General features: G+C 43.8%; 1 protein-coding gene across 1 annotated transcript in view; it reads left to right on the forward strand.

Moving 5' to 3' along the window:
- RORB (RAR related orphan receptor B) overlaps nucleotides 1-17,811 on the forward strand; it is a 62,845-nt gene extending 45,034 nt beyond the window's left edge. The window contains exons 4-9 of the mRNA XM_070736892.1: nucleotides 9,847-9,968; nucleotides 12,088-12,220; nucleotides 13,117-13,224; nucleotides 14,498-14,608; nucleotides 15,639-15,751; nucleotides 17,656-17,811. Of these exons, the coding sequence (XP_070592993.1) occupies nucleotides 9,847-9,968; nucleotides 12,088-12,220; nucleotides 13,117-13,224; nucleotides 14,498-14,608; nucleotides 15,639-15,751; nucleotides 17,656-17,811 (743 nt within the window). The remainder of the gene's footprint in view (nucleotides 1-9,846; nucleotides 9,969-12,087; nucleotides 12,221-13,116; nucleotides 13,225-14,497; nucleotides 14,609-15,638; nucleotides 15,752-17,655) is intronic.
- The last annotated feature ends 352 nt before the right edge of the window (nucleotides 17,812-18,163 follow it).

Here is an 18,163-nt window from a genome sequence, read left to right on the forward strand (position 1 = left end):
ACACTCCGGAAATATTCATAAGTCAGTCATAAACTACTTCCGAAGATATTTTGTTTATTTTTAATCACAGGTTAAAAATAAGGTATTATAGCATCAGAAAAAGAAAATATGGAAATCAGAGCAGAGATGAGTTGTTATTTTGAAAGTTATGCGCTCCCTAATTCCACCATTGTGATATCAGCACTGCAAATGACACCCTGCCATTTTCCCTAGCAAATCATTTTATTATTAATGAAGTCACCCTTACAAAATGAAGTGCAGATTTTAGCAATCATTGGAAATGTAATAAATCAAAAAGTGAACTGGACAACAGACACCTTTTTAATATTGTAAAGTGACATTTGCTATATAATTACATTGTGAAATCCTTGTTAAACTGGAAGGGAACATTTTTCAAGGAAGTCATTTCTATGACACAATTGTAATACAAGTAGGATATATGCTAAATCCACTGGCAGTTCAAACAACAGCCAGTGTCTTGAGTAAGAGGCCTATCAAAAGCTATAGATACTCCCTAGTCCTAGCATAATATAGATAATCTGGTTAATGTATTTCACATGACATGGAAATGCTCCTGACAGCTGTATATATTCCAGGTGTCAATTGACACTTATCTGAGAATCTTCCTTTTTCTAAAGACTGTATAGCATTATGTATGTGTACTTTAAGCACTGAGAGTTTGGTGGAGTGGTTAAGGCATCAAACTAGAAATTGGGATATAGAATTCTAGTCCTGTCTTGGGCATGAAGACAGCTATGTGATTTTAAGTCAACTTTGTTTAACTCCTAAGAAAAAGGCAATAGCAAACTGTTTCCAAAAATGTTGCTGAGAAAACTACAGGGACTTGTCCAGGAAGTTGTACAGAATCAAGATTGACCTATAGAAACAAACAAACAAAACCCCTTTAATCACGGGCCACATGCTAGCCACAACAGCTCAAATGATGTTGATTCACAAATAGAATAGAATAGAATAGAATAGAATTTTATTGGCCAAGTGTGATTGGACACACAAGGAATTTGTCTTGGTGCAGATGCTCTCAACGTACATAAAAGAAAAATATACATTTGTCAAGAATCATGTGGTACAACACTTAATGATTGTCAAAGGGGCCAAATAAGCAATGAAGAAACAATCAATATTAATAAAAATCTTAGGATACAAGCAACAAGTTACAGTCATACAGTCCTAAGTGGGAGGAAAAGGATGATAGGAATGATGACAAAAACTAGTAGAATAGAAGTGCAGATTTAGTAAAAAGTCTGACAGTGTTGAGGGAATTATTTGTTTAGTAGAATGATGGCATTCGGGAAAAAACTGTTCTTGTGTCTAGTTTTCTTGGTGTGCAGTGCTCTGTAGCGATGATTTGAGGGTAGAAATTGAAACAGTTTATGTCCAGGATACACCAAACCAGACAGTTATAGAGGTGCAGATGACAGACTCAATGATTCCTCTGTAGAGCTGTATCAGCAACTCCTTGGGCAATTTGAGCTTCCTGAGCTAGCGCAGAAAGAACATTCTTTGTTGTGCTTTTTTGATGATGTTTTTGATGTTAGGTGACCATTTTAGATCTTAAGATATGATAGAACCTAGAAATTTGAAGGTCTCTACTGTTGATACTGTGTTGTCTAATATTGTGGGAGGTGGAAGGGTAGGAGGGTTTCTCCTAAAGTCTACCACCATTTCTACGGTTTTGAGTGTGTTCAGTTCTAGATTGTTCTGGTCACACCACAAGGATAGTTGTTCAACTTCCCGTCTGTATGCAGATTCATCATTGTCTCGAATGAGTCCGATCACTGTTGTATCATCTGCATCCATTTAACAGATGGATCTTTTGAGAAGAGAAGTGGTGAGAGTACACAGCTTTGGGGGGCACCTGTGCTAATTGTACATGTATCTGATGTATTTTTTCTTAGCTTCACCTGCTGCTTCCTGTCTGTTTTGTAGATGGAAGTACAATCTTTATGCCTTTTATTTAAGGTGTACACTTCTAACAGGAGATCATAATAAAAGATTGGTGATTATACTGACATCTAATCTTTTACTGCATACAAATCTAATAAATAGAAATAGAATAGAAATAGAAATCTATCTAAGAGCAAGGCCTTATTTTACCCCACCAAGATTGACAGATTTATTATTCCTGGATTACTTGTCTCACACTAGTGGCCTATAAAGACCTCTACAATTCTGTAATTGTTTGTTGAATGTACAGCATACATTTCTAAAAGGTCACCTGTTTTGCCAAGTTCAATTAAAAAAAGAAGTAAATTTTGCAGGAGAGACGGAGTAACGTCACGGACACAAGAGCTGGATTTAAACTGGGTCATTTTTATTAATAATAAATTAGCATAATTTATTTAATTAGCATAAATTAACATAACCAACTATGACCCAAACAATGGACCTGCAGGGTAAAACAAATGCTTCCGGGGCGGAAAATGACGTCAGATAAACTTCCTGGGCAACTTATGGGCGTAGCTCGATGCTAGTCCAGATGAGGGACTCCTCCCTCACCGGAGACCATGCCATGCACCGGAGACCATGCCATGCCATGCATGAGGGGGGTCCAGCCAGCTAACCCCTAACTGGGGACTTAAAGGTGCGGGACCCAAAGACAGGTTCCCCCCAACTGCTCAGGTCGCTTCCACCACAAGCTTGGAGAGAACCTGTCAATCATCCCCAAAGATGCCCAAGGGAGAACGCGCAGTTGCTAAACCACCACCCATTTTTCCGCCCCTAACCTGCCACGGAGCGGGGGTCAGATCTCTATCTTGGCCCCCCGACTCCCCCCTCTAGCTGCACCAGCTCACGCAGAGACCGCTGCAGGTCCTGTAAGAAAATGGCGTTCCCCTGTTCTGACAGGTGAACGCCGTCGGCCCGGTAAAGCCACGGCCGATCTACAGTGATGAGGGGATGGGCCACTACAACCCCACCTAATTCCCTGACTATTCTGCCCAGGGCCTTATTTACTCTACGCCTGACCCGGTGAATGGCCCTAAGGGAAATGGCGTCCCTCCACACGATCCTCGGGAGGATCTCTGACCACACCACTTGCGTGTTGGGCCACACAGAGCGAAGCCGCTGCAGGTCTTTGCTTGCCTGGATGATCAATGGTAGACCCCCAAGCAGGCACAGGTCACTGCCACCGAGGTGCAAGACCAGCCATCTGGGCGCAGCAATGGGATGCCGCCCTCCCAGTCCAACCTGGGCGCGACCCTGGGAAGCCGCCCGCCCAGTACAGCCAGGTGCAGCCGTGGGATGCTGCCCCCCCCCAGCAATGCCGGCAGGAGTCCCTCCCACCGCATACCTCTTCGGCCCATCCAAATGACCTTGACCCACCGTCCCAATGACAACTGGGTCCCGATGGCGCTTCTGGCTGCTGAGCGGCCGGCCCAAAATATCATGCTGTGGCCACACAGCAGCGCCGTCGGTTTCGTGTTGGCATGGGGACCTGGAAGAGGACACACAGAGAGGTTACCTAGCCTAAGCCCTGCCTAGAATCCTCAGCGGGCCTAACATAACCCAAATATGCCGCTGACCACCAGCGGCTGATCTCCCGAATCCACTGGGCCGGGAAACCAGAAAGTGCCGTGCTAGTGGCGGCGCCGATACGGAACGAATGCGTTCCATAGCCGGCGGGATCCATGCCTACCTGAGCCATCGCCCTGGACACTAACACCCAAAATTGGTAATGGGTCAGAGGGGTACCGTCCAGATGCTTAAAAAGGTACCCTTGCACTACAATAATGCTGCAAGGCGGCCACCGGACACACAGACTGGTCGGCAGCCGCGCTTAGCTCAATACAAACCCCTCTGTGCAGCTGATCTGTCTTAGAATGCCTTACTACAAGGGATACCCCCCCCCCCCTGCCTGAAGGCTAGATCAGCATACTGGAAGGCACGGAGTGACGTGTCAGCTTGAGAAGAGACCATGGCCTCACTGACCCTGAGGGCCCCAAAAAACATGACACAAGTCGCTGCCCTAAAAAGACGGGCCTCGTACAAGGAGGCACACAGACTGTCTAAAGCCTGATTTATCAGGGACAGCTGCTTAACCGTCAGGGCCTGACGAGTGTCACAAGGGGCTCCCAGTCGCTCCCTCACCCAGCCTTCCAGCATCTTCCGAATGCGGAAGTCACCAGAAAAATCTCTAAACCCCCCCGCCTTGGACAGAAAGGCGAGGCCGGCTAACCTGGACCGAATAGTCCTAACTGAAAGGCCACGCTGCCTAAGCTGGACACAAAATTCTGCCAGGTGCTCAACAGGGGCAGGCCAACTACGGGGGTAACCCCTACCCTGCCTGAAATCCCCAAACTCCTTACCTGCACGCTGGTAAGCCCGCAGGGTGCCCGGTGCTACCGAGAGGGTGATAGCCCTGGAGGCCTCGTCTCTCCACCGCTCGGGAGCCCGCCCAGGCTCCAAAAGTGGTCTGGGAATGCCTCTGGCGACTCTCAGGTCCACGGGGCCAGGGTCCGAAACCTGGACAACTGACCACGGGACAAGGCGTCAGCAACCCCGTTATCTAACCTGGGGACATGCCTAGCCAAAAACAACGTGTTTAGGGACAAGGACCTGTGCACAAAATGGCAGACAAGCCGCATGACCCTGTCGCTCTTAGAGGACAGGGCGTTCACAACATGGACAACCGCTAGGTTGTCACACCAAAAATGCACAGTCTTGTCCCTAAACTGCTCCCCCCAAAGCTCTAGGACCACTATCAAGGGGAAGAGCTCCAAAAAAGTCAAATCCTTAACCAATGAAAAGGCACTCCATTCCGGAGGCCAGACCGACCAGCACCACTGGTCACCTAACACTACCCCAAAACCACAAGTCCCCGCAGCATCGGAGCAGAGCTGCAACTTAGCTTCCAAAAGAAGCTCGTGTCTCCAAAAAGATAGCCCATTAAATTGGTCTAAAAACTCCCACCACACGCAGAGGTAAGCCCTGACCCCTGCACATAAGCAGGTACGATGATGGGGCAAACAAAGCCCCTTCATCGCAGTATATAACCTCCTAGAAAAGGCCCTGCCCGGCACTACAACCCGGCAGGCAAAATTAAGTATACCAGCTAGTTCCTGGAGCTGCCGAAGAGTGACCTTCCTGCAGCCCAGAACTGTATCAATCTTATCCCTAATTTTAATCAATTTGTCCAGGGGCAATCTGGAAGATTGCTCCTCTGAGTCCAATTCAATACCGAGGAAGGTAATCTTGGTGGCGGGGCCTTCGGTCTTCTCAGAGGCTAAAGGCACCCTCAACTGAGCACAAAGGTCTTCGAAGTCCCGCATTAGAGCAAAGCATTGCTCCGAACACGCAGGCCCCGCCACCAAGAAATCATCAAGGTAGTGAACGATCGAACCCAGACCACTGCGCCTCCTGAGCGCCCAGTCCAGAAAGGTGCTAAAGCTCTCGAAAAGAGAGCATGAGACAGAGCAACCCATGGGTAAAGCCCTGTCTACATAAAAACCACCTTCGAAATGGAAGTCCAACAGCTCGAAGTCGTCTGGGTGTATGGGGAGGAGCCGGAATGCCAACTTAATGTCGCATTTACCCATAAGGGCTACAACCCCACACTTCCTAACCATGGCCACGGCCGCATCAAAGGATGTGTACCGGACTGAACAAAGTTCATCAGGAATGAAATCATTCACTGACTCCCCTTTAGGAAAAGACAAGTGGTGAATCAACCTAAATTCACCACTCGCCTTTTTGGGGACCACCCCCAATGGGGATACTCTAAGATTCGGGAAGGGCGGCTCCAGGAAAGGCCCAAGGACCCTGCCCTCGGCCACCTCCCTCCGAATCTTATCCCTAACAATGTCTTCATGTCCCACAACCGATCTAAGGTTGTCGGACATGAAGGCTTGCCTAACCCCCACGTAAGGGATCCTAAATCCCTTGGAGAAACCTAGAAAGAGAGCAGCCGCTCTCGAGCGAGGGTGGTAGTCAATCAACCAACCCTCAAGTGCTTTTAAATTAATTGGGCTGGGCCCCTTTCCCCCCAGTAGGTGGGGGAGGTTTTCCTGGACCCCCACCCTTCTTTTCCGCCCCCTTCTTGGGGCGGGGGCACACAGAAGAGGCATGGGTCCCCCCACAATTCCCGCATGCATGTTTATACTTGCAAAAGGGATGAAAACACGCCCCCTTTGCAGCAAACTCATGAAACGCAGGGGAGGCTCCCTTCCCCGCTCCCCCCGTAGCCGCCTTGGCTGGTGTGGAAGCTGCGGGCTCCTCCTCCATAAAATGACCGCTATCGGTCCTGTCGCACCCTTCCTTGCCGGACATATACGTGGCCTGGAACCATAGATCCGGCACCACCATATCCCAGGGGAGGGAGGGGTCGTGAGCTATCCGCATCCTAAAGCCTTTGTCGTAATGACGCCAGATAGTACCTTTATACTCAAAATGAGCCCTAGTGATTAGGTCAATATATTTGAGCATGGAAGCGGCCCTAGCCTGCTGCCTTTGAATTACAACTGATGCGTAAGTCAGGAAAGCATACAGCCATGAGCTGAAACACTTGGTGACTTTGGTCTTTTTAGGCTTTTCCCTGGGCACTACATCCTTTTCCTGCTTGGGGACCTCTCTGTTCAATAGGGAGAAGAGGTCCACATACTCCCCCCTCCAAATCGCCTCCTTCACCGAAGGGTGGAGGTGGTACCCCAGGGGAGTGGCAGGTAGCCCACATGGGATGGCCCCAGCCTTGATGCTGGCGAACGGGTCCCACACGGTGGAGGCCCCCGTTCCCAGCACCCCTAGCCCCAGTGGATACACTAAAGGGGGCGGGGCATAATAGCGGGCGCTGGAGGGGTCCAACCCCCCACCCCAGGCCCCGGTGGGAAAACTACCCCCGGCGCCACTGCCGGCAGAGCCGGCGGGGACCAAACCTGACCACATGTGCCTGAAGGGGACCCCAGAAAACTAGCGCCACTCCCCAAACCAGGCGGGTTAAACCCTGGACCCTGCAAGGGGAGGAGCGATGTGGCGGACAAGTGTGGTGCAGCCTCACCTGCCCCATATGGGGTTGAAGACATCACGGGGGGCCCATCCGAGTGGGGCCCTGCAATGCCGTCATCGGCCCCGACTGGGCCATCTGCCCGGTCTGGGCCATCTGCCCGGTCTGGGCCATCTGCCCGGTCTGGGCCATCTGCCCGGCCTGAGCCACCTCCTCTTCCGGATCCTTTCCCCAGGCCACCGATGCAGCCAGGGGGGGCCCGCTCGGGCCCGATCCGGACCGCCAACGCTCCAATTCGTCCAACCTCTCCAAGACCCTGGCCCAAGAAAGAGAGGGAGAAACATCGAGGTGAAAGGCTGTGGGCATAAACCCTACCACCCCCTCAGGTGGGCCCACCACAGGGGGGGCCTCCATGCTGGCCCGAGCCCGGGCAGAAGGCCTCAAAGCCCTCCTAGGCCGCATTGCTGGTTGGGCCGGGGGGGCCTGAGCTTGCCTCTTCTTTGGGGCCATGAAGAAAAAGGGGAAGGCCGACCAACGAGCCCACAGGGCCTACCAAGGGGAGGCCCGACGGCAGGCAAACCCCCAAAGCAGTGTAGTGAAAACCCCACCGCCCTGTCCACCCCACCGGGCCAAAGTGAAGGCCCCACCCGGGGCGAATGAAATGAGGGGAAATTGGCTGAATGTGGCTTTATCCCAGCCCCCAAACCCCTTGCTAAGGAGAGCCCACAAGCCACTCCCTGAAACGGGCGCCCCCCCCACGACCCCCGGTCCCGGGGGACAACCGGAGCAGGCAAACCGCAGCGGAGACCAGCCGATGCTGGCTCCGCAGAGAAGAAGTGGCTCCCGCCATGCAAAGGCCTTTTCGCCGCAATTCAGAAGGCCCCAAAATGGCGGACCCGACACGAGGCCGCTCAAAATGGCCGCCGAGAGAGCAGGCACCCAGCCGAGTGTCTGCTCAGGGCAATGGTCCGGGCGAAAAGGCTGAGCCCGGGCCTGCACGCCCTTAAATAGGGCCGGCAAGCCCCACCCGGACCAATCAGCAGTCAGGCCACGTTGGCCTGACTCTCGGCCGAAGTCTCGCCTCGCGAGACTTTGACCGAGCCTCAAGATGGTGGCCGCCAGGGGTCCGGTGTCTTCCCGGCCCTCCCGCAAACGCCGCCGGCAGGTAAGTCCGCCTGCGCTAGTTTATCAAATCCAGATGAAAAGATTCTAAATTTATTTTCTGACCACTAAAAGCTCAAATTCTTTTATCACAAATAGTAAAAATTCAGCAGTAAGCAGTAAAATTCAGTAACTAACCATGGAAAGGAGTTGAATAATGAAACATCTACCTATCAACACATGACATAATAAGAATGAAAATTAATGGATCAGTTAAATCATTGCTGTTGCAATCAAATATTCAGTCAAGACTATTGTGTGACTTTTTTCATACCTTACTCCTTATTCGTCAGCTGAAAAAGCAACAGTATGTAACTCCGCATCCCAGGTCCTACTATTTGTGCGCAGTCGTAACTTTTTGTATCTGCTATTGGGGGAAAAGTTTGTTGCAGTTCTTCAGTGTCTGATAATACTGGTCAATACAAAAAAATCATCAGCAAAAGTAACATGTCTGTTTTATGGAGTTTGTTGTGCTGATTCCAAAAATACACTTAGTTTTGCTCTATTACATAAAGTGTCTGATATAAAGACATTTTTGTTATTACGTTATTTCTGATATGTAGATTACTGTTTTCTTTGTCGCCAGTATATTTCTTAGATCTTATAATAATGATGCTGCACCGTGGAAACTATACCTGCTACAGAAAAACTACATACATTTTTGAAATCAGAGCAAAAAAATGATTCTGAAAAGTACAAGGTCAACTGCGATGATTACAAAAAATATTTTTGTAGACCTTTGTTACTGTTTCCTTAATGTCGCCAGTATATTTCCTGTACATTAGATAATGATGCTGCTCCGTGCAAGCTATACCTGCTACAGAAAAACTATATACATATTTTAAAAATGATTAAGAAAAGCACAAGGTCAACTGCAATGATTACAAAAATATTTTTTGTAGACCTGTGTAATCCTTGCATTTAATATCTTAGCCCAAGGAAATTTCAAAGGGGAACGATAATCACATTCTCCATTGATTGCAAAATTATACATTTATAACTTGAATGCCTGCCCAAAACTTATACATGAATAGATAGCACAATGAACCAATTTCAAGATTTTATATCACTTGGGACTGTCAGTATAACATTTCACTAAATGAAGTCATTGCAATGAATGTTTATGGAGATTCTTAGTCATCCAGGTCACGGCTGTTCCAAAGGTGCTTTTTGCAAGAGGCAATTGGACTTTCTGATTTTTCTTCGAAGACATTTTGCTTCTCATCCAACAGCTGAAGAAGCTTCTTGGATAACTAGCGAAACATGTTGAAAGCAAAACCAGAAAGTCCAGTTGCCTCTTGCAAAAAGCACCTTTGGATCATTATAATGAACTACTTGTAGAAACATTCAGGTGAAAGACAATGATTTTAGCCATCCTCATATAGATTTCATAAAAATATTTAATGTTTTTATTTGGTTGTTATCCTGTCTTTCTAACCAAAAAGTGTGTATTATGACATGATTAAAGTACGCATTTGTATGTGTGTGTGCGTGTGTGTGTGTGTGTGTGTGTGTGAATTCCCTCCTCACCATTATGAGTGGTCTGTGACTTCCTCAAGCTCAAGCTCTACAAGAGGCCTGGGAGTCTGAGCATTAGCTATTCCTAGCATTGCGCTCTTTTGGACAGACAGATTTGATATTGTTCCTGGGATCTGATATATAAAACTACATGTATAATTAATTGTAAATCAAATGTTATGAGTTATATCCTATTTGTTCCTGTCTCTTAGATCGAATTGCACAGAATATAATTAAGTCCCATTTGGAGACGTGTCAGTATACAATGGAGGAACTACACCAGCTAGCCTGGCAAACCCACACATATGAAGAAATCAAAATATACCAGAGCAAGGTACCAAAAAAAAAATAATCCAATAAAGCTGTTTCTTTCTTACCGCAAAGAAAGCATTGCCTCTCTGAATTAATGATTATAACTGCAGTGATTGCAAAATTGAATAAGGGTGTTTTAAAAGATGGAGCAAACTTCCTAATATCCATCTAATTTGTTGTGCTAACCTGTGGTGTCTTGTCACTTTGAGTACCTACACTCAGTTCTGTTTCTGCAGTTTACTTGTGCTCTGTGGAGGCAAAAAGAAAACCTTCCCTTTATATTCCCTGAATTTAATTTACTGGATGATCCGAGGCACTAATTTGATTTTCTCTACACAATGCTTATTGTAGGTACAGTAAACATCCCTTTCTTACTCACCTTTTATTGTAAGGGAGACGATTAAAACCTCAACTACTACAACTCCTTTTAATAGAGTTGCCTCTTTCCCCTCTTTGAAAATAAATCCACTACAAGCAGAGTGGAAAGAAAAAGGTTTCCAAACAAACCTAATACCCTGACATATGGTTATAACCTCTGTCATTCTGTGAGTGGTTGAACATGCTGTTACTTTTTTGTGTTACTACAAGATTTCTGTATGCAATTTGTATGTTTTGTACCCTGTATTTCATTTTGCAAGTTTCCCGATGAATGTGCACTTAGAACAAAGAATGAAGCGTACTCTACTGAACTTCTCATTCTCTATTCTTTTGCGATTTCAACTTGTAATTTCCCCATTAGAGAAATATAAAAAGTGGAGACAGATAATTTGATTGTGTTAGGAACTTGGCAGAACTAAGGTATTATCTGCATATTTTAAAACCCAGACTTGTTCAAAAACCATTCCTGGGTTTAATTAAGGAGGGGTATTCCTAATATAGGTCCTTTCTTGCTAGGGATTAACCCTTCTGGAGAAGATAGTGATTGGAATCAAAGTACTAGGGATAGAAGCAACATGAGAGTAAAGCCAATACCTTAATTAAACAAAACAGGGACCTATTAAACATCCAAGGATCCAAATCATTTCACTGGGGATGGAATCATGATCACCTGTAGAGTTAATACCACTTTTTAATGCTTTGGTGAGGCCACACTTGGAATACTACATCCAGTTTTGGCCACTACAATTTTAAAAAGATATTTGGACTCTAGAAAGAGTGCAAAGAGCAGCAAAGATGATTAGGGAACAGGAGGCTAAAACATATAAAGAATAGTTGCTGGAATTTTAGATATATCTAATGAAAAGAAGGACTAGAGGTGACATCATATCAATATCTCAGGGCAGTGATGTGTTAATCATTAAGCAGACTAAGCATGTCTTAGGGCGCCCGGCTCAAAGAGGGCACCACAAAGTTCAGAAAGAACTCCAATGAAGATTTGTTTTTTAAAAAATTGATAAAGCTAGGAGGGGGGGCACAAAGTTTTGGTGCTTAGGGCACCAGTGAGCCTTGATCCACCATTGTCTCAGGGGCTGCCACAAAGAAGAGGCATTCAAGCTATTCACCAAAGCACATGAGGGCGGGACGAGAAGTAATGGGTGGAAACTAATCAAGGAAAGAAACAACTTAGAACAAAGAAGAAATTTCCTGATAGAACAATTAATCAGTGGAACAGCTTGCCTCTACGAGTTGTGAATGCTCCAACACTGGAAGTTTTTAAGAAGAGATTGGACAACCATTTATCTGAAATGATGCAGTTTCCTGCCTAAGCAAAGGATTAGACTAAGAGACCTCCAGGATACCTTCCAACCTATTCTGTTCTGTTCTGTTCTGTTCTATTCTATTCTATTCTATTCTACTCTATTCCATTCTATTCTATTCATGATGGTCATAATCTAAATCAAGGGTGGACACATTTTGTGGAGCTGAAGGTTGCTCATTTGGGGAATGAGAAAAAATGTTTAATGACCAAGAGCCACAATGAATGGGACAATGACATTATGCAAATGGACAAACAGATTATCCAGCGGGATCTGTTTTGGGAGTGGATGAGGCAGAGGAAGAGGGGAACTACGTTTTTTGAAGAGGATGCATTAAATATTAGATATCTGGCAATCTGTTACCAATTTTCAACAGCATAATCTCTGACTTAAAGAGCATTCTCTCTCTCCTTTCCTTCTTTTTCACGTGACTTCTTCTTGAAGTCAAGAGAAGCACTATGGCAGCAGTGCGCAATCCAGATCACACATGCGATTCAGTACGTGGTGGAATTTGCAAAACGGATAACAGGCTTCATGGAACTCTGTCAGAATGATCAGATTCTACTTCTCAAATCAGGTTTGTGGAGGAGATTACATTAGCTCTACAATACCTAACCAGTATCAATACAGTGGTACCTCGTGATACGAACCCCTCGCCATACGAACAATCCGAGATACAAACCTGGGGATCGGAAATTTTTTGCCTCTTCTTCCAAACTTTTTCTGTCTTACGAACCCGCCACCCGAATGCCAAATGCGGAAGTTCGGCAAAAGTTCGGGTTCGGGTGGCCGCCGAGAAGCCCCGCCGCCCGGCTGTCGCCTTTTGAAACAGCCAAGGGGCTTCTCAGCCAAACCCAAACTTTTGCCAAACTTCTGGGTTCGGCATTTGGGAGGCCGCCGAGAACGCCAAACCCAAACTTTTGCCAAACTTCTGGGTTCGGCATTTGGGAGGCCGCCGAGAAGCCCCTCCGCCCGGCTATCGCCTTTTGAAACAGCCGGGGGGCTTCTCGGTGTTCTCCTGAACACCGAACCTGGAAGTTCGTAAGACGAGGTATTACTGTATTTAATCAATAAAAGAAGGGACCTATTACACTTAGTAAAAATTAAACATTCTTACCATTACTTCTTTTTCTATATCAGAATGCAAAATAAAAAAATGCAGTGTCTATCCTGTGGAAACACCAATGTTATATTTCAGCTGCATGTAAAAGTGATGGAAAGTATGATATTGTAAGCCAATATCAACAGTGAGATGCGTAGGATATATATTTAATAAATAAATAAATAGAACCATCATCCTAGTGGGACAAAGTTTAAAAAATTACATAATTCAATATTTTTCTAGAATTAATATATCTTTTCTTACAACAGTCATCAAATATCAGAGATAGTACTTTTACCATACAGAACTGGCTATATTGTCTTGTTGGGATATTTCTGTGTAATATTTCAGGACTTTTGTTATCATTTCAGGTTGCTTGGAAGTTGTTCTAGTGAGAATGTGTCGTGCCTTCAACCCACTCAACAATACCGTCTTGTTTGAAGGAAAATATGGAGGAATGCAAATGTTCAAGGCTTTGGGTAGGCAGGTTGTTTTGTTTTTTCAAACTGAAAGCTTTGTAAATAATTGGGATTTATTTAAGTTCATCATCATTTGTAATATTTAGGGGACCAAGAATCTGCTAGATTTATTTTCTCAGTTGAAAATTAAAATCCAGTTCCTATCAGGATATTCTGCTTATGTCCCATATAAAAGCATCAAACCAACTTTCTTGTTCCTGGATCTCTGTTTATTCCCTAATTATTTTACATATTTTTGCTATGTCATTTGCCAGAATTGAAGTTAATTTCTCCCATAGATTTCTGAGCTACTGCCAAACTGTTTAAAAAATTACCGGCTGAAAACTTGTATTTGATTTGGAAAAGGTACAAGTTTGGATTTTAGATCAGAATAAGATTAAAGTATAAAGTAGTAAGCATACATACTAAAGGAAAGATTTAGGGTGAGGAAGTCAAGGCATTCATAGTAGAAATGAGGAGGGCTGGTTGATCAAACATCTGTCATAACATCATTATGCAAATCCATGACTCAGAATAGAAGTATGGAAGGACAGGAAATATATGCCCACCTGAAAGTATTAGAAAGTATTATGTAAATATTAAAAATCAATAAAAATATTTATGAAAAAAAGAAGTATGGAAGGACAGGGATTATTTTGTGAGATCAAAAAATCTTCCATGTTCAGAAAGTTTAAAAAAATAACTTGAATATTTTTGTGGATACCTGAAAGGGGAAATTCTTCTACTATAATATAATATTCTTCGTAGATGATATTAACTGAATGAGCACATTACATTTATAATAAGTAATTGAATGACAGCCAGGTCACAATTTGTCTTCATAGCCCTAAATGGTTTAGATAGGTGAATGACTAGCTACACCATAACAAACCTGATTGCTGTTCACTAAAGTTCCTCTTTCAGGTATTCCATCTCTAAAGTTGAGGTGGGTGTTTAAGACAGCAGCATGCAGAATGGATGCGCGAATGGCAGGAAAGCCCATGAATATTGTTCTCATGGTATTGTTCTCATGACTCCTTTGAATGGAGCCAAGACTGTGAATGATGGTGTTGATAAAGCTGAATGGAAGCCTAGATCTCTTCAACCATAAAGTATACAGACTTAACCAGTTGAAGCATTCTTGCTACTATCAAACTCACATCCAGAAATTTCATGTAGAAAGCTGGGTAATAACTTGACAACAATGCTTAATAGCTGAGCTGTATAAATCCTATACATACTCAGAAGATACAGTATTTCCAGAACCTGACTTGGTTATCTGTGTTGCCTGTAGGTTCTGATGACCTTGTGAATGAAGCATTTGACTTTGCAAAGAACTTGTGTTCATTGCAGCTGACCGAGGAAGAAATTGCCTTGTATTCATCTGCTGTTCTGATATCACCAGGTGACTTCCTGCAACTGATTTTCCTTTTTTTAAAACTCATCCTGTGTTCAAAACCTACCACGTTCAATCTTTTTCATCCTGTATCACATCACCCATTTAGGCATATTAATTTAATCAAGGAAGGATTAATTGATTTGATCTGTTCTGTGTTTTGTTTTCAATGGGGTATAACTCATAAATTCAGAAGCTACATCCAAAAAAATGTCAATTTCTGAGAAGATCTCATTTCGTATAATAAATAATAATAATAATAATAATAATAATAATAATAATAATAATAATTTATTAGATTTGTATGCCGCCCCTCTCCAAAGACTCAGTATAGCTCAGGAACCTCAACACCAGAGATGAGTAAGTGAACTGGACAGATTGTTACCTGGATATTGTTTTTCAGTATCTTCTTTACCTTAGAGAATCCTTTAAATTGAATGACATTAAAATTTATAGATCAAATTCTGAATCATAAACTACGTTTATGTTAGACTTCGTAAGGGTCCACAGACTCATCTATGTCTCCAGGCTTGGGGCCATTAGACTCTAGTCCCCTGGCCGACTGATGATATGTATGTTGTTGTTGAGTGGATATGATTGATTTTTAATATAATGGGGATTTTAGATGGGATAAGTGGGTTTCATATTAATAGGATTTAGGATTTGTATTACATCGGGTTTTTAAAATATATGTTGTGAGCTTCCCCGAGTTCATGGAGAGAGGTGGCATATAAATCAAATCAAATCAAATCAAACAAATAAATGTTTCTTTAGAAATGATAACATTGCATGGCACAGTTATGGCATTAATAGATTGGTCCATTAGATAAGTGCATTGAGGATTTCACATCAAAATGGAAAACCATCGTTTGTGTAGTTCAAAGTAAGTAGATTTTGATTCGAACCTGAATGAGTGCCCTTCCTTCACAAACCTGAGATTTTACCCTGCTGAAAATTAAACTAATTAGCACGTATCTCCTTTCAACATTCTAATGGGGTATGTCTATGCTTATTCTATTTTTTTTTCTTGTTTGGCCAGATCGAGCTTGGCTCTTAGAACCAAGGAAGGTCCAGAAACTTCAGGAAAAGATTTATTTTGCACTTCAACATGTGATTCAAAAGAATCATCTTGATGATGAGACTTTGGCAAAGGTAGAGCATCAATACAAAATGACATTCACAGACAACCCAATGTCTAGAAATATAGCTATACTGTACTAAGATATTTGCTTTCCCTTATTTGTAATGGCAGTTTTCCCATGTAAAGAGAGCAATTACTCAGATATAATGGTTCCCAGACTTACTTGGAAAAGCATTGCCAATGACATCAAAGAAAGGACAGGCCTGCAGGTATATAGACTTCCATGGGGAAGCCTGCTTAAACAGCAGGTTAATTCAGACATAATGCTTCAACTGACTTTGGGGCCCAATTCTGGCAGAAGCTAGTTGTTCCTCACATCTAACAAGCTATTTCCCACTATATTTTGGGGCCCTTTCATGTGGAAGAGCAGATGTCCTAGTTGGAAATGTGTTGCTGGAATTCCTCTGCAGCTCAGAAGCACCCACAGGAGTCAAAGCATGAGTTGCAGAAGATCTTCTCTGGAAGGCCCTTCTCTAAACAATGCCTTCAATGGTTCCCTATATCAGTGTTTCCCAACCTTGGCAACTTGAAGAAATTTGGACTTCAACTCCCAGAATTCCCCAGCCAGCATTTGCTGGCTGGCAAATTCTGGGAGTTGAAGTCCAAATTTCTTCAAGTTGCCAAGGTTGGGAAACACTGTCCTATATGATTGATTAGACTTACTAACTAAACTTTGAAAGGAAAGTTACTTTCAAAGGCTGCTCCAATAATAAGCCTTTATTGTAGTGTATTCTTCTACACAGTGCTTATCAATTATTTTCTGTTACGCCTCCGCCCCCTACAGGAAGAAGTAAACATTTCACCCCCCTCCAGGGGTGGGCTGCTAGCCAGAACGCTAAATTGGGCTCATCAACATGGCTCGTGAATGCTAGCGTGTTTTTGCTTCTGTACCTGTGAAGGGTTTCTTTGCTTCCGCGCATGCTGAAACACGGGCGCACCTGCAGCTCCGTGTGCAATTTTGCTACTTCCACAGGTGCAGAAGCAAAATCACATAGACCCCACTAGCACTCACAAGTCGCGGCAGTGAGCCCAATCTGCGCCCCAATGGAATTTTAGTGTTAATATTTATTATTTTACTTATTATAAACTGCAAACAAACTATTGGCTGAGGAAGGCTGCTCTACTCACTTACCTGGGAGTAAATTCCACAGAACTCAGTGGACCCTGTTTTAAGTTAGAGAAATCAATTGAGAGAGACCACGCATATTCCCTGGGGTCACACATCCCCTCCCTGGCATTGCTCTATGCCCCCCCCCATGGAGACCCGCCCCACTATTTGAGAAACACTGTTCTAGAGTTTAGATAAGACGTTAGGCTCCTTGACAGGTGCAGAGTGGTGAGCTAAACAAAGAGGAAGAGAAGGAGATTGTGCAAGGGGGAGGGAGTATTGAAAGTTGAGTAAGCACATTGTTGGCCCAGCCAGGCAAAGGGTCCCCAAAAGTCATCTTGCCTCTGGTTCCCCTCAGAACTGATGATGGCACTGCTGCTACCCTCCCATGGGAGAAACAGACATTCACGATAAAACGGGGTGTTTCCATTTCTCAAGTGTTTTAAGAAGGCCTTAACTGATTGACACGATGTCTGCCACAGAAGTTCTGATTTTGTCTTTCTAGCAAGTCACTTTTTCTTCCCTAAAATTGACTTTAGCTAATCTTTGGTTCCCTAAAAGTTATTTTAGTAATTTAAATGTTTTTAAGCAATGCGTGTTCCATTTATGAATTGTTTATTATATGGCTTTAACTTCAGTTGCAAAGAATTTATTAAGCAGCACCAAATTAAATTCTACTGCCATCTTTTTAAAAGTTAAAAAATAAAATAAAACGATGTTGGAAGAATTTGAAAGTATGAATTTATGCACTCTTTGATTTGGAATAAAAATATTTTCTTGGTTTATCTTTCTCTGTCTGCCTTCCAGTTAGTAGCCAAGACACCAACCATTACTGCACTTTGCAACCTGCACGGAGAAAAACTGCAGGTATTTAAACAATCTCATCCTGATATAGTGAACACACTTTTTCCTCCGTTATACAAGGAACTGTTCAATCCAGATTCTATCACTGGTTGCAAGTGAAGGGAAAGTGAAAGCTCCTGGAATGCATCGCTGATCAGACAAAGGAATTGTTGTCATGAAGACTTTCTTTAAAACCTGTCACTACTGCAAACCTAGGAATGTCCTGCACTTAATAGAATTATTTTTCACCGCTACAGTTTGAAGAATGTAAATATGCACTCCTGACTGGAGCCTCTTTGGTTTCTCTTCTTTTTGTTAATTATGTTTTTCCTTTTTTAATTTTTAACTGACCAGAAAAATTGCAAGTATAGAATACTGGGTGTGATCTTTATTGTTTATTTTTATTTTATTGGGGCTATGTTCTGGGAGACCACTGTTTATAGATGTTTATTGTAGATATAAAAGAAAGCAG

This window comes from Erythrolamprus reginae, chromosome 2, assembly GCF_031021105.1.
Source record: "Erythrolamprus reginae isolate rEryReg1 chromosome 2, rEryReg1.hap1, whole genome shotgun sequence".
NCBI classification, from domain to species: Eukaryota; Metazoa; Chordata; class Lepidosauria; order Squamata; family Dipsadidae; genus Erythrolamprus; species Erythrolamprus reginae.